Source organism: Cupressus sempervirens, chromosome 1 (assembly GCF_028749045.1).
Source record: "Cupressus sempervirens isolate cs-2001-9-10 chromosome 1, ASM2874904v1, whole genome shotgun sequence".
In the NCBI taxonomy this organism is placed as follows: domain Eukaryota; kingdom Viridiplantae; phylum Streptophyta; class Pinopsida; order Cupressales; family Cupressaceae; genus Cupressus; species Cupressus sempervirens.
In genome coordinates this window covers 848,664,513-848,681,612 of record NC_143118.1, presented here as the reverse complement: position 1 = coordinate 848,681,612, position 17,100 = coordinate 848,664,513, and the positions used below count along the sequence as shown (strand labels likewise).

At 34.5% G+C, this 17,100-nt stretch overlaps 1 protein-coding gene across 3 annotated transcripts; it reads right to left on the bottom strand.

Annotated features, from left to right (window-relative positions):
- Window positions 1-11,492: 11,492 nt before the first annotated feature.
- Window positions 11,493-16,416, bottom strand: LOC149580506 (putative E3 ubiquitin-protein ligase XERICO). 3 transcript variants are annotated; one of them, XM_089791398.1, is made up of 2 exons: window positions 15,899-16,416; window positions 11,493-12,638 (listed from the first exon to the last, which is right to left on the bottom strand). In XM_089791398.1, the coding sequence occupies exon 2, from the start codon at window positions 12,593-12,595 to the stop codon at window positions 12,020-12,022; it is 576 nt and encodes a 191-aa protein (XP_089647524.1). In that variant the 5' UTR covers window positions 12,596-12,638; window positions 15,899-16,416; the 3' UTR covers window positions 11,493-12,019. The 3 variants fall into 3 exon arrangements, with proteins under 3 accessions (XP_089647524.1, XP_089647539.1, XP_089647531.1); XM_089791413.1 differs by lacking the exon at window positions 15,899-16,416 and adding an exon at window positions 12,842-13,320; XM_089791405.1 differs by lacking the exon at window positions 15,899-16,416 and adding an exon at window positions 12,736-12,821.
- Window positions 16,417-17,100: the final 684 nt, after the last annotated feature.

Here is a 17,100-nt window from a genome sequence, read left to right as displayed (position 1 = left end):
CAACTTTGTTAGACTTCCCACTCCTATGTTTCAAAAAAAATGTATAACTCTACAAAAACTCAACCCACTTTGTGCCTTTGGTTCAATTTTCCTTGACTATTCAAATATTGCAAAGCTTGATGATCAATATACAAAAAAAACTCTTTAGGAAGAAGATAGTGTCTCCACTTCTTCAATGCTTGAACTATAGCATAAAATTCATGATCATAAACAAAATATTTTCTTTTTGCATCATTTAATTTCTCACTAAAATAAGCAATAGATCTACCTTTTTGGCTTAAAACAACTCCTATTGTAGTACCACTAGCATCACAGTCTACTTGAAACACCTTGTTAAAATTAGGAAATGCTAAACAAGTTGCTCAGTAACCTTTTGTTTCAACAGATCAAAGCTCTTATCTGCTCCTACAGTCCACTTAAACTCTTTCTTATCCCCTCTCATTGTTTCAGTCAAGCGTCCACAAATACTACTAAAACTTCTTTTGAACTTTCTATAAAATGTAGTCAGTCCATGAAAAGATCTTACCTCTATCACACTCCTTGGAGTAGGCCATTCAAAGATAGCCTTCACTTTCTCTAGGTCCATTTTTAGACTTTCCCCTGAGACTACAAATACCAAGTACACCAACTCCTTTACAAAACTGCACTTCTTCAGGTTTATCAACAACTTTTCTTCCCTTAACTTATCAAACACCTTACGAATATAAATCAAATGGTCCTCCAATGTCTTACTAAAGATCAATATATCATCTAGGTAAATAATGACAAACTTTCCTAGAAACTCCTTCAGTACCTCATTCATGAGCCTCATGAAAGTGCTCGATACATTGGTTAGCCCAAAAGGCATGACTAATCACTCATATAGTCCTTCCTTTGTCTTGAAATTAGTCTTCCACTCATCACCCTCTATGATATGAGTCTCATGGTACCCACTCTTCAGATCTATCTTTGTGAAATACTTAGCTCCACTCAAATAGTCCATAATATCATCCATCCTTGGCAATGAAAATGTATACTTTATTGTGATCTCGTTGATAGTGTGAGAATATGTGCACATCCTACATCCTCCATTCTTTTTTGGTGCTAATATTGTTGGTACAACACATGGACTCAAACTCTCTCAAATCAACCCCTTCTGCGGCAACTTGTGAACTTTCTTGTTCAACTCTTCACTTTCCGTTGGTGTCATTTTGTGCACTACCTTTTTTGGCAAACTGGCTCCTGGAACCAAATCCATCTGGTGACTAATCTTCCTCATTGGGGGCAATCCTTCAGGTACATTATCTAATACTATATCAAAAATCTCTCTCAACATATCTACGACTTTTGCAGGTATCTCCTCTACTTCTTCTTTACTATCTTTAGGAATGATAGAAAAACACATATGCTTATGCTTCATACCTTTAAGAAAGTATTTTCCATCAACAAAACATATTCTAGCACCACTACATACCGTTTCTTCTTTATCCTTCAACGACTTCAACTTATGTTTCACTCCATCCTTAGTTAGAGTGTAGGTATTTCGCTCATCGTGTACAACATACTTGTCAAACTATCATGGCATACCCAACAACACATGACATATGTCCATAGGTATAATATCACATAGTTCCTCATCCTAGTATCTTCCAATTTTGAACTTCACTGAGCACTGCTCATTGACCATGACCTTATGGTCATCTTGCACCCAACCAATACGGTATGGGCGCAAGTGTTTCTTCCTTTTCAGCTTCAACTTGGTGACCATCATTGTTGACACCAGATTGTCAGTACTTCCACCATCAATGATCATATCACAACACTTATCTTCACATCTGCACCTTGTGCGAAACAAGCTCCTTCCTTGTTCAGGTTCATTCTCACCACTCAGCAAGACGCTTTGGTTAACTAGGGCTTCTCCTCTTTTAACATCTTCAGAATGTGAGGATCTGTCATCTTCATCAACATCTGCAACTTTGGCTTGGCCTTCTATTCTTCGATCTTTCCTTCCTTGGTGTTGGGTACATTCAAATGGTCTATGCCCTTCTTCCTTGTAGTGAAAACATTTCCCATAGAAGCCTTCTCTTCCAGATCCTTGTCCTCTACCTCTTCCTCTCTGACTTCTATTGTTCTGATCATGGAAACGATTAAATTGTTTCCCCTTTGGTTCTGACTACTACTTCCAACCTCATCTTTGTTCTTTTGATCATCATTACAACCACCATAAGATCATCCACCAAATCTTCCACCGTGACCTCTTACACTATTCTTATTGTCAAACTTCTTGCTCAATTTCTCCTCAACACTTAGGACAAAGTGGTATGCCTCCTCAATATTGTTCATTCAAACCAATTTAGCTCATCCTGAATGCTTGGCCTTAACCTATTTTAAGATAACGAATGACTTTCTCCTTATCAACTTCTGCATGGTTGGTTCTTATGAGAACTCGATAGAACTCTTTGGTATACTCTTGAATAGATTTCCTCACTTGCTTCAACCCTTGCATTTTCTTCAATAGATCAAGCTCATAATCCACAGGAATGAATTGTCACTTTAGTTTAGCTACCATCCATTCCCATTTGGTGATTTTTTCCTTTCCCTTTCTATTTCATTCCAACTGAACCTCCTGCCACCAGATCTTCTCATGTCCCTTCAGTTTTGCCTTCACAAACTTGACTCTATCAAGATCTTCAATATCTTTATACTCAAAGTACTACTCCAGTTCATTGATCCAAGCCATCAGCTCCTCTAGATTAAGATTTCTCGAAAATGTGGGAACTTCAAACTTAGGTCTTTTTTCAATCTTTGAGATGGCCCTAAAAAGCCTCTCTTCCTCTGGGTTTAGTATTGCCTCTGCTCTGACATTTTCTTCTACTTTGTCCTCATCCTCACTTTCATCTCTTACTGGAAGATTTATTCCTCTTTGCATTTGTTCTTCTAATGCTTGCATTTGCCTTTGGAGGGCTTGGAAACCCTCAGGTGTAACACCTACAGCTCTTCCGCTATGCTCTCTTTGTGGAGGCATTTTTTGTGTGCTTCCACTAAAACCCTAGTGCAAACTGCTTCACAATCGATGATCTATCTACATGCTTAGCCCAAACCATGGTTCTAGAGTGAATTATCTCATAGTCAGCAATTTGTACACACACTCAAGAACACTAGCTTTGATACCACTTAATGCAGGGCGCTCTCCTTAATACCATAAACTCATTACAAAAACAAAGAAACAACAACAAATGTGAGAACAAATATGGACTTCTTATTTGCACTGCAAATCCAGAATTACAAAATTCATAAGTACAATATGCTAACCACCACGGGTGCCTTCAGTACAATAATTTGTAAGACAAGCTGCGAACTATCGCCCAGAGCTATCCTAGACAATGTTCGGGCCTTTCTTAAATAGGTAGTTTTATATTTCCCAGGAAGGTTATAGATGCTCAAACTTAATACCTTGGGTTGACAGGCCCTAACAAAACATATAGAGTCGGCCAAATACATCTTTGATAATTATTTTAGAAATTTTGGGTAGCCCAACTTTGGAAGGCCATAACTCATGAACCGTTGCTCCAATTGGCTATTATAACCACTTTTTAGAAACACTAGCTCCTGATCTATAGGCTAGAAATTGTGCTAGTGCTCTTTTGTCGAGTTTTCAGACCTCATCCGGGCACTCTAAGGCCTCCAACAGTGAGCCTGGAGATTTTTCTGCAAATTTTTCCATTGAAAATCCACAATAACTTCTCTACTACTTAAGATGAAGCAATCAGATCTTTATGATAGGCTTATATCTCTAAAATGAACCTTCCTGTAGAAAATGAGAGCATTCCGAGTTTATATGACAAACTTACTAAAAATAGCAAGTTCCCATTAATAGTAACACTTTGTCTACTAGCACTTATTGAAATAGAAAAGTTTGAAAATAAAATATTTTTGGGTGATACAAGATTGCCCTTACATCGAGGATGCCCCTACATCATTTCTTCACCACTTTTAGACAATTCTCCTTCTTCAATACCTGTGTATCCTAGTCCAGATGTATCATTGTTAGATCTAGGGGATCTTATCATTTGTTCAAAGTACTTGATAGCTTCATTAGGTTTATTGAAACTTTCAACAAACTCATTTTCTCTTTTTAGATCATTGCTCAGTTGTTCATTCTGTAACTTCAATGTTGTTATCTCAATGTCCTTCGCATTTAGTTCATGGTTTTCATTCATCATCTGACCCAATTTTTTTGATTGCATGTTAGAAGTCCTAGTTACCTCCGATGATGTCTCTTCTAGTCTACTGGTCAAAATCCTTTTGTCATTTTCGGTCATGACTTTTTCTTCTATAGCTTTCTTTTTCTGTTTAGTCACTTCTATGGCTTGAGATTCTTGTTCTCTCTTGAGATTTCTGATTTCTTCAACTTGGGCTCTGTTCTTTTCCATTAGATTTGCAACCACTACATCAAATTCATTAGAGTTTCCATTTGCAAATACCTTAGTAGTGTCTATCTCTTTATATTGTGTGTCATTCTTTTGAATAACAATCTCCTTCCTTCTTTTTAAAGATTTATTTAAATCTTCTCTTTCTTCATTCAACTGATGTAGAATAAGATGTATTTCAATCTCCTAATTCTCAATAATCTTTCCCAACTTGTAGACTTCCATTTTCAAGATCTTTCCTCAAAGCTACAAAGCTTCTCTTTTGGAGAACTAGGCTTTGATACCAATTGTTGGAATTACAATAGGAAAGATAAACTTCTGAGCGAGGGGGTGAGTGAATCAATGCTTTTGACCTATAAAATATTCACCACACATCCATCTCACATATTCAATAAGTAAACTAAAATAGCATGTAAAACATGTACATCTAAAACATGTAAAATAAGCATTCACACATATGACACAAGTTTTGATTACCTAGAAACCCTCCAATGAGAAGGTAAAACTGGGGTGGGGATGACACCCAAAAATCTTCACTACTATAGTAATAAAGTGGATCTAATGAAGGTTACAATGTTTGATCATGAACCATGATATACCCTGTAAAAAATCTGACCTGTTAAAGGCTTACAAAGACTGTTAGGTCTTGCCCTATTAAAGGATTTCAACACCTAGTTAAATGTGTGCTTTGTTAAAGGACTTCAACTCACAATTAAGTAAGCATCTTGTTAGAGGATTTCAATATAGCCCATTAGAACTACTCTATTAAGATATTTAATTGTTTCACCTATTAGAATGTCTCAGCATTGATCTTGTGGTTAACACTTTGTTGCTTGATGACAGATTACCTCTAAAATGATGTATACTTGATCCTTCTTGATCAGATGTCTCTCTGCTATTCACTATTTCTTTCCTTTACTCTCCTTTAACTAATTCTGCAATGCAATTTTAGATCATAATACCTTGGTCACCGTGAATGTCTTGGTTTTCGCATGAAAAACTCTCCTTAATCATTCATACATTCCCTTTCACTTTCATTGAAAGTTTAGGTTTTGTCCTCCTTAAGAAGACCTAAGTGACTTAGGGTTAGGTGTGAATCAATGACTGTGATTCACCCATTTTGCCTCTTAAACCTTTCTTTTAATTGATTGGATGCATGTAATGCATAGAGATTCCAACTTAAGATTCATCCTTATCACCAAAATATGATAATTCAATTTGTAATTCGGCTTTAAAATGGTTTACATAGTAGTTTGTGTCAATACAAAAAACTATGAGAAAACTGAGCTACTCGGCATCTGAAGTCCCTGATGCTCGACATATACTAATTTCAATACTGTGACTTAGCATCTGAATGACTCGATGTGTACTATTTGCTTGACACCTAACTCACTCCACATATACTTTTTGCTTGGCACTTGAGTGACTCGATATGCTTTAACTTATACATGGTGTGCTTGGTATATGCTACTTATTCAGCATGAACTATGTAAATGACTTAAGCGTATAGAAACTTACTTGTCAAAACCAATCTGAGATCAACAATGACAATATTATTATGTTGTTAAATAGTACTAAAGTTGTGATGCAAGGAGGAGGTGATGATCTTGTTTCTTATTACCAAACTCTTAAGCTACTAGGCTAGGCTTCTTCCAACCTTACCTAAGCATATCATATGCTATCCCTTAGGATTCTCCAAGATTAGAGACCAGGTGATTGGCCTATTCCTCATACTACCTCACCTATTCCAAATGCCTCTATCTATACCTTCACTTAAACCCAAACTACTTCCAAAGGCTTAAATTCATCACCAATAATGAGATTCCAAACATGCATAAAGTTTTATACACCTTAGTGGGCTTCAAAACATCAATTCTCACAAACTCTTCCTATGTGGACTCTCCCTTACAACTCTACCTTGGGATTAACATAATAAATACAACTCTACCAAAACTAAAGGTAGATTGAGATACCCATTACTAAATTTGACTTAATTCCAAAATTATAGATTTCTAACTATCAAATAAGATATATAACCCGAAGGCCCTATTCTAGTTAATTGGCCTAAAACTCATACTCATGTCACAAACTCTTAAAAATCTCAAATAACACCATCAATGAACTTGAAGTTATCATTACCTTATTATGAATCTTCAAACTATTGAATGTCAGGCTCCTTGTCTTTGAGTAGATGATTAAACTTTCAAACCCGTCCTTGGTGAGGGTTTCATTCTTAAGTGTAATTGCTGACTCCAAACTTCAATATATCAGCTATATACTTTTAAAAATGTTTCTTAACATCCCATGGATTCTTACCAACCTTCCAATACTATGCAGCTCTCATAAAACTTTTATCATAGTTTCTTTACAATGTTGATTCACTACTTTTATTTACAACAACATTTGCTGATTTCAAGTTCATAACTTTATGGGGGATTGAGTTATGGTGTAGACTCCTGCTAGCACCATATTAACAACACAAAAACCTTTCACCATCTTCTCTACTTCCATGAAACAAACAAACAAACAAAAAAACAAAAAAACATGCAATCACTATCACACCATATTCTGAAAATATATGGAATTTACTATCCAAACAACAAGTAATGCATACTTGGTAATAATATAATGGTAATAAACAAATGTTCAATCAACCATAGAAGTATTATGCTCTTCACCATGAATAGGAAGCTTTAAATCATCACAACCACGAATTCCAAAAGAAGATAGAAGGACTGTAAATTTAATACTAGTATACCAACAATATTACACCAAAATGCTGATTTTTATTTCACAAACATATACAAAACACTTTATTCTTCTTCTCCACACATTCTCCACCTATCTTCTACATGAAGATGTAATGTTTTATAACAAAAAAACAAGAGCTTTCACATTCTCTAAGAGGTCATTCAAGTGGATGACTGTTCACCTTCTAACACTTGCCATTTTGCACAAATTGTTGACAATTTTACACTCTTTTGTATATTTTGCATTTTACAATTTCTCATGCTTCCTAAACACCCAGTTTAGGTTTAAAAGATTATTAAGACCTTTTAATACTACATTATACCCCATTCATGCCCTTGCATGGAATTTTTCCACTTTTGACGCACTATGACCCATAATGCTTAAAACAAGAAATTGGTCAACATGACCTTAATTTGAACATGATATGAAATAACTAAATCCATAAACTAACATGACATAAGAACCTACTAATCATGACCCAAAATTTCATGGTGATGGTTCCCTACACCAAGTTGTCTCTGATATCACAATATTTATATGCTTCAATGGCGATGCCCTCTTTGGCTGATCCTTATATGCTTGCACCAATGGTTTCCAAAGGCAATATGCTCTAATGTAGAGGGCCGCTATAAGAAGGGTAGGTGTCCCTGTTTCCCTACTATGGTGTTTGTTTGTTATTAGTTATAGTGGTGGCGATGGAAGTGACACTTGCATTGTTGTCTTGTAGGCAACAAGCTACCTTTTCTGGACCAGTTTTGGTCCAACAGTTGAAGTGGCTATTCAATTTTAGGGACAGAGAATTTGTGGATGTGGTGATAGAATTTATTGGAGGGGAGTTTTTTAATGCCAAACATAGGTACAAGTCAAATATGGATGTAATTTCCATGGTTTTGGCATGGGTTTTGGAATTGGCCGAAAGTGTGGAGGTGATCAAGTGGGCTATGCAATCAACTATGGAGGTAGATACAATAGCATTCTGCGATAAATATTACAAGAGTTTCATGTCCCAATAGGATATTAATTATTATTAGGACACTCACACACATCCTTGAACCATTGGTTTGGCTCATTCGATCACCCTTTACAAGTTTAGCTTCTCTATTATATGATTGCTCCTAGTTAGGCTACCATTCAACTTGCCTAAAGCGTCGTCTTAAAATTCACTGGTTAAACCAAATTACAGTGCATTGCCTCCTCTATAAAACCTCCAAAGACCATTATGAACCAACAATGGAGATATCTGGTCATATTACCATTTCCAACCTCTAACATATATGGATCTGATGGGTATGGTATATAATTTGGTGGTAAGAGAAATGAAATAGATAGCCAATAACTATTACTCATGCTTTCAATTGAATGAAGTTTGAGCCATTATAAATGTTGCAAGTACATGATCAAATGATAGTATTGACGACAAAAAACATTGGAGAATATGATTTTAAAAAAAAATGCAAACAAGAAACATAAACAACTACTTAAGGGGAACAATACCATGGTAAATAGCAACTTAAATTCCAACCTAAATGAAATTCTTGACATCTATAGCAAATTACAGCAAATTTCATGTCATAGGAGGAGAACTATTTGTTTGGATCATTGGGGTGGTTGTTTCAGTAGCCATGTTTGTTGCTCCCTTGTCTATAATGGTGAGTAAAAGATGATTCATTCTTTCATTCTTTTTTTATGATTCCTTCATTTTCATATTTTCTCCTTGATATATGTCTATGTTTTGTAATAGAAAATAGTAAAAAAATTGAGAAAAAATTACAATATTTTTGGAGATTTGAAAAAAGAAATATGTGACTTTTGGTACTTTGTCTAGAGAATAGCTTGCGCCAATTAGATTCGTCTCCTACAACATATTGAGACAGTTAAGTACCTTTTGTGGATTTGTTTATCAATCTAAAGTGTTTGTCTATGGATTTACTTTTGGTAAGTTATTTTGTTTGACCTACAACATGCCGAGCTTTTAAATTGTTAAAATTCAGTGAATTTTTTTGGAGCAATTATTCAGTTTGAGCTCCAAAAGTATTAAGAAACCTAATAATTTAGAAGTTCATACTCTTTCCTTGTTTTTAGATGGAGGATTAGGTTGAAAGGGCGGCTCTAAAATTTTAACACCTCTAGATTCTTCTTGATTAGTGGAACAATCGTATACACCATTAGTACAAATCCTCCTCCTAATCTACCCCTAGGGTCATTGTCTATTGGACCTCATTAAAAGAGTTGGTCACACACATTCAATTGTTTCCCTTCTCTTTGGGAGGAAAAAAAAAACGTCTTTTTGGCAACTTCCTCTTATATAAGGTACTACCTATATTTTTATTATTATAGTCATGTTGCCTAGGTGTGACATTCAAATGGTTTTTATCGTAAGAATGCCAACTATCCAAATATTCCTCTTTTTTATTATTTAACCTAGAAAACTTGTGGCAATATGTTAGAAGGAATTATAAGTTGTTTAAAACTCTATGGAGTTGTGATTAATAGTTTTGAGTTTGCTATGTGAAGAACAAATGTTAAAAATTTCAATAAAATTCATTATATTTTTGCATTTTTGATTTTTTTAATTTTAGTCAAAGGTACATTTTTCCTAATTTAAGAAATACCAATATGCATGGACCTTTCTCCTCAAGATACACCATAACATAGACCAAGCAAGGAAGAAAATGAAAACTTTAAAACTTAGATCTAGGATATCATATTCTCTTAAATAAATGCAAAGTGATAAGGTTTAGGATAACAATTTAAGTCCCATCAATAATATATTTTTCCAAAAAAAATGAAAAAGCAGCAACTAAGAACCATGTAAAATAGCCCAAGAATAATTTCTTCAAGGCAATGTTTCAATTCCACCACCACTCTTTCCACACCTTCATAAGAAATTTGGAGTCCGAACCTATTACGTGCATTATTAAGAAAAAACCCTAATTGAATGCAAATAGCGGAATGAGGTCGGAATTGGTGCACTCTGTTTTTTCCTAGACTGGTTAATGGACCTGATTTTTGGCTCAAGTTTCAAACAAAACCTTCACAGATTTTCAGATCTTTACACCTCAAGGGCTCCAACATACCAAAACATGGCAGAGACAGCTAAATGCAATTCTTCAAATTTTAATTGTTTCCATTTCAATAATGGGGTAAAGCCCAGCAAAGCTTGAGGAGCGATTCAAAGCTTTACATAGATGTCTTGATGCTGTTCTTTGGAAATTAGCACTAACAGTCCAATGCTAAAACAGATTGAGCTTAATTTCAAAGAAGAAACATCTTCGAACATGATTCTTGCTTCGAACCAGCCAACCTTGAGCATCTTTATGTAATCGCCTAGACCTTAACTTTGTTGAAAGAGACCTGTCATCAAAGAAAAGCTTTGCGGGAAATACATTTGATAGATCCCCATCAGACCTAGGCGGGTAGAAGAATACAGCCAAACATTATGGACTACCAAAAGATTCCAAGTAATAACTGAAACCTGCGAATGAAAAATATCTCATGCCCATCTTTTAGCTTTTCACATCCACCAACACTAAGCACCAATTTGTCCAACATTCTAGCCATTATAGAGATGCATCTCCCGTCACAGTCAATTTACCAGATTTCGCACTGTTCATTGCCTACACATTTAAGGTCTCAAAAAAAGGGGGATTTAGTGTACGAGCTCGGTTAATGAAAGTCCACCTTCTAGGCTTCTCTCTGAAGCAATGAAACATATATCTTCAACCCCATTAACTTCAAGAACCAAGGCAACTGGACTATTAAGTGTTCATCAACAGACATCTAAATGTATCTGTGTAAATGCTAAGGGAGTTCCAAGTGCAGGAGAACATCAAAATCAATGACGAATAATGAGACAGATTGTTGCAAAAAAATGTTAGAAATGACTGCTTCACACAATTTTTTTGGGAGGAAAAATCTTTAATTCTTAGGACTAGCCCATTGTATCAAAGTACCCACAAAATGTTGAAGTTCTTTGATTCAAAAAGTGCAAGAAAGCATAGACATCGAGAATGAATCGTTGGGCCTGTAGTTAAAGCAAAAATATTAAGGATGATAGTTTCACTAAATACCTCTTTTTAAAGTATTCTCTATTCAGAAGGACTACCATTAAAGTCACCCATATGGTATTAAAATCCCTCATTCCGATACTTCAAGGATGAAGAAAGGAAAATTGAATTGCAAGAAAGCATATCAAGATAACAACGAATCAAATCATGTTACCATGTATCTGAGGTAAAATGTTCAAGATAATAGCTTGAAACCGTAAATCTTTTAAAATAAAGTATTGTACATTCCTAACATTAATCTTAGCTCCTTGTTATAAAACCCACGTAATAATAAATTTTCCATGATTCAATTTCAAACAGTGTAGTAAATCTTTATCACATACAGGTCTCCTAAATTGATGTTCAGTTATAGCAGAGCGGAAGTCCAGCAAAACTTCACTGCTCAGACTAAACCAGGCTAGAGTACTAAATCTATAAAATAAAATTCTTGGAATGGAGTTTGTACTACCCATTCCATGAGAAAGACTCTTACATATGCCATTCTTCATCTGTGGGGCTTTTTGTGAGTGGGATATACAGGTGGATCTGAGATCCATCGATCCTTTTCAGTCCATATTATGCCACCGCTAAAAAACCCTTTGCTTTACTAAGTATATGCCTTCCTGCTATATACAAAAGTAGCTCCTTTAACGATATGAAAGAGAGAAAATAGGATTGCTTTTGTAAGGGAAACAGCCGCAAAACATGAAGCTCATTTCCTTATCCAGCCTCAAATCTAACAAGCTCACATAATCTCCAAAGAAATGGATCAGTACCCTAATCCAAAGCAGAATCCAAATTGATTTTGAATCTTTACCTCTCAATCCACATACCATGATAGCCAGATTCTTGGAAGGAAGAGTACCAGAATATGAGTTCATCTGTAAGGGCCTGTTCGCTGAGCCTCATTTTCTGTGCTGCATCTTCTGTTAAGAGGCATGATCTACAAAGAGGGCAGGTGATCTGCTGATGGTCCAGCCACTTGTCAAGGCAAGCTTTGTGGAAGGAGTGGCAGCAGGGCAGCTGCCTAATCTCGTCCCCCTCTTCAAACTTGGACAAACAAACCGCACACTCAACATGCCCATCATCATCATCATTTTCATTGCTTGAAGATTCATTATCAGATTTGAATCTCTTGATGGGTAGGCTCTGCCTGATTTCCTCTGCAATGAGATGCGCTTCTGGATGTACATAGGCCATGTCAGGGGTAATATTACTCTCAGGCCATGATGGATCGACGGATTCAGGTTCAGTGTATGGAGAGAGACCTACAATCTGAAGGATGGATCTCAAAATATCCTTGATAATGGCAAAGGATAAGGCAGTGTTAACAATCAGGATCGGCAAAACACCCTCTGAGACAGTATTGGGGAAGCTTGAGAGACCCATTTCAAAACTCTTCTTTGCAGGAGAGAGCAAACCTCAACAAGACCTGCATGTAGAGAAGAAATAAAACAAGGTTAATATATAGCCACATCTTCCCCCATAAAGCAATATCTATGCAAAGAAGCCAGAGTTTGGAACTTCACAAAGCATCATCAATTTCAGTAAAAACCGCCCCCTGACAATGCCCCGATTTAATAATCTTAAAATTTTATTTCTGGACCAACAAGTTAGAACCCCAGAATGGCCCACCTCAATTTGATTGCACTGCCACTGTCCATTTTAATTATTGGTACCGCGTAAGATTGTAGATTGGACTACTAATGCACCCATTGACGATTCAAGCATAGAGGTTTAGACATCTGGCCACCTGCATTGTAGAGTCCGCTCATCGGTCCCTAAGACTTCGCACCATAGGTGTTATCCAAACACCCTTAGTTGGCAAGATGGTCAGCACCTTAACTTACATCTAAAAATGGCCTCAACTACAAAGTGACTAGGACCCGCTCTAACCAAAGACATCTCAGATAAGAAAGAGGAGCTTTAGGACCACTCAACATGATCTATTTGGTAGAAGGGAAGATATCATAGTTTTTTAGCAGGATAGATTAATCTCCTCTCGAATCGTAGGATGATGGGGCAGATTCAGAACCTAAATCGGCAACTATTTTAAATAAGATGTTTTAAAAATTTTACTGGACACTATTTATACTATTCAGAGATTTTCTTGTAATCACAATTCCAAGATTTAAAAAAAAATTATATTATTATTCACAATTTACCCACCTAGAGTGGAGTATATGAACATGGTTCAGGGGTACATTACTGATCTTATCTTCATTGAAATAAAAAAATTTATGTAAATTACAGAGAAAGGGCATACTAACAGAGTTGGTCAAAAAATTGGGCACATAGACGTGAAATGCCATTATAGGTATTAATAATTTATAATACCTCGCCCGGTATTTTAGCAGTTCAAGCAACCATCCTGAGGCTTAGGGCAGTGTGTGACCACAAAATGCATCCTTAACACAGTTTGTTTGTGATAATAAAGGGAACAATTGCTATCAGGATTCCCAAGGTGGACTTCAAAGCAAATAGCAGGGAACTGAAACTTTACATATACAAGGACACACCCCAAGATGCACCAGTCAAACAGTGTAATACTAATTAAAAACAAGTGAGCAGGCCATGGTATACATATGTTAAGATGACATGGGTGTTTCCTTATTGAGAAGTATTTATTTTAAAATATAAAAATCATTGTAATATTTGGGTTAAGGATGCAAATGATTTAGATTTGAGGTAAGTTTTGTTTAAAAAATATAAGGTTGAGATAATTAACAAGAAATTATTTAACAATTTTTTAAGTTTAAAAAAGAGATATATTGATAGATTATTTCTTATATATCAATTGTAAATTCAATATTTTGGAAAGTTATAAAATGGATTATTAGACTGTCTGTATAAAATAGATCTTTTGACTATCGTTTATATATAAATTGTAAAAAGAATTATTATCAAATTATTAGAAACCATTTAATATTTTGAATTACTATTAAAAATAGATTTGTACTTTAAAATGAGATCTATTAAAATGAGATCTATGTCTTATATTAAAAAAGATCTATTGTATAATCACTATATTGTATAATATTGTATGTCTATTGTAGTAATCATTTAATATTTTTAAAACTTATAAAGTATAATGTTGTATAATCATTTAATATTTTGAAAAATTATAAAAGATAGATTTCTGAGTGAGAAATTTGCCATAGATTTAAGACTATCTTAAATGGATGATCTATTAGAATTCTAAGATATCAGATTTAGTAATAAGAGTTCTGAATAACTAAAAACATCAATTGTGTCAAAAAAGGGATCTATTAAAAGGAGATTTGTGCCTCATTAAAAAAAGATCTATTATATGATCACTATATTGCATTATATTTTGTATGACTATCGTAGTAATCATTTTATATTTTGAAAAATTATTAAAAAAATAGTTCTCTAAGTGAGAAATGTGCCGATAGATTTAAGACTATCTTAAATGGATGATCTGTTAAAATTCTAACATATCAGTCTTACTAATAAGCTTAGTTGCGGAATTCATCCTAGACAGGCCAGATCCGGATGATTCTGCTTGGATCCTTGCGGATTAAGGGTCCTGCCTAGATCCTCAAGGATCCAAGCCACAGTCTGAGAATAGGTAGAATCAAAGATCCTATCAGGATCATAACTCAGTAATTCAATGTGAATGTGTTGATTTTCTTTATAATCATGAAAATAAATCAATTATCAAGTATACTAGATTCATAGATCCATACTAGAATCATAGATTCATACTATGAAATGATTTAGTTTTAAAATTTTATATATATATATAGACACACACACACACACACGAATCCTCTATGAATTATAATTAAATTCCGTGCCCCAATCTGACAAGTATTCTGGAAAACTAAAAATACCTATTGTGTCAATGGAAGATCTATTGTATGATTGTTTCATTAATCATTCAATATTTTAATTTATACAATATTATATGACTGTTTTAATAATCATAAATAATTAAGAAATATTTGCAGATAGACTACCTTAAAAACAGATGAATTGTTAAAATTCTAAGATACTAGTCTTAATAATAAGAACTACTAAAAAAAACCAAAAAGAAAAAAATTGTCAGTAACTTAAAAAGAATTTTATCAATAAACTATTTATAATAAAAAAAAAATCTTCAAATTCTAAAATACCAGTATCTTAAATACACAAACAGTTAAAATTCTTCAGCACTAAATATTTTAGCAACAAATTATTAAAATTATTCTACAAAACTGTTAAACTTGAAATGTTAATCCTCTTCATCATTCAACGTTTTAGACTATCTTCAGTCCTTGACTTCACTGTCAAAAATATTGAGCAGCGGCTCTTGCCAAATTTAGGAAAGTCTAAATTACCAAATTTATAAAAAAAATCACTGGTCAATGTAATTCAAAAACATATTATAAAGTCCCAAAATGACCCGCTATGTGCAAAGGGATGAAAGCCACTTAGAATCTGATAAGGCAAGGAATGACCAGCACAGTGGACATGACCTTGATTTTTAAGGTATCAAATGTGCCACCGATGCTTTGTTCAGGAAAGGGACAACACATCAATTAAACAATGCAAAATACTTAAAATATATATATTTTCCCCTTTCTATTAAGTAACGTGTACACGCAGCACTCCTATTTTTACCGAAATGAAATGGCAAACCATAAAACACAAACAGAGATTCACACACTGAACGAGAGATATGCTTACCTCGGCCAAGTTGAAAGCTTCTTCTTATAATAGAATACTCAGCTGTGCTGCTTTTGAGATATAAAGCTTTTCCAACCCTTTTCCCCCAAATGGGTATCCACTGAATACAAAAGAACAGCACTTTATATCTCCTCGGGAAGTAATAAAAATGCAATTAAACATGTACCCATTATATATAGGTACATCTAAAATAAATATGGGCCCGGTGTAATGGGCTCACTGTATTTTGTGAAAAAGAAATTGGGTCATAGATTTTTCTCCAGGTTCAGAGTAATGCCTACATCAATCCCTAGGACTCCCAATAATCACAGATATTGAAATGGTCATTTCATTTTGACCGGACTAAATAATTTAAAAGTGGGAGAATTGCAGCAGCTGTGATTATTTTCTAATAATTTGACAGATCTTAAGTTAGGTAGAATCAATCACAGAATAAAATATGCTGCCTTCAATGTATATTGCTCCCAGAAACTCCACTAATGGGGTCTGATAATGTGGAAGGAGCGAAAACATCTGGTGCCAAATATCTCCGCCTGCCGATTTTTTATGCTGACCACGTGGATTTTTACTGGGAACATGCATTCCGTTGTGAGGTTAATGGGTGCGCATTTTGGAAACCTGATGGGGATTCTTCGACCTAGGGTTACCGATTTCCCCATGTTTATGATAAGTTTGTCGGGGGATTGATGGATTAGGTTTAGGTCACTGATCACCACCCACTCCTTTAGTTATGTTTGTCTATTATTACTTGATTGATTGATTTTGACAAAGATTTTTATAAGTCACATTTTATGTGTTAGATTTAAGTTTTGATTGAAAACTGTTAATAACTAAGACCAGTTCAATTAAAATTGATAAAACCAATTTCAGTTGGAAAAAAATTATAAGAGCTATAAAGTAAAATCTTAATAGGTAAAACTTATAAGACAAATTTAATTAAAAAATTAAATTATAAGAGGGATAAAATTAAATCTTAATAGATTGGAAAGTGTAATGAATAAACAAATAAAAGTTCATTATAAAATTTTAATTAAATGATTCTTAATAGGTCTTTTTAAGAAAAAACATTTATATTTTAATATATTGAAACAATGTATATTACAATTAGTAGTTGACTAAAAACATAATTCAACCATCAATACCAAACTACAAGAAGGTTAAAAGAAACACTTTTTACGAAATTAAAGTCACTAGAAGGGTGA

What these genes read in the sequence shown, in the direction of transcription:
- LOC149580506 (XM_089791398.1), bottom strand. Translation starts at nt 12,595, where the DNA reads ATGGGTCTCTCAAGCTTCCCCAATACTGTCTCAGAGGGTGTTTTGCCG.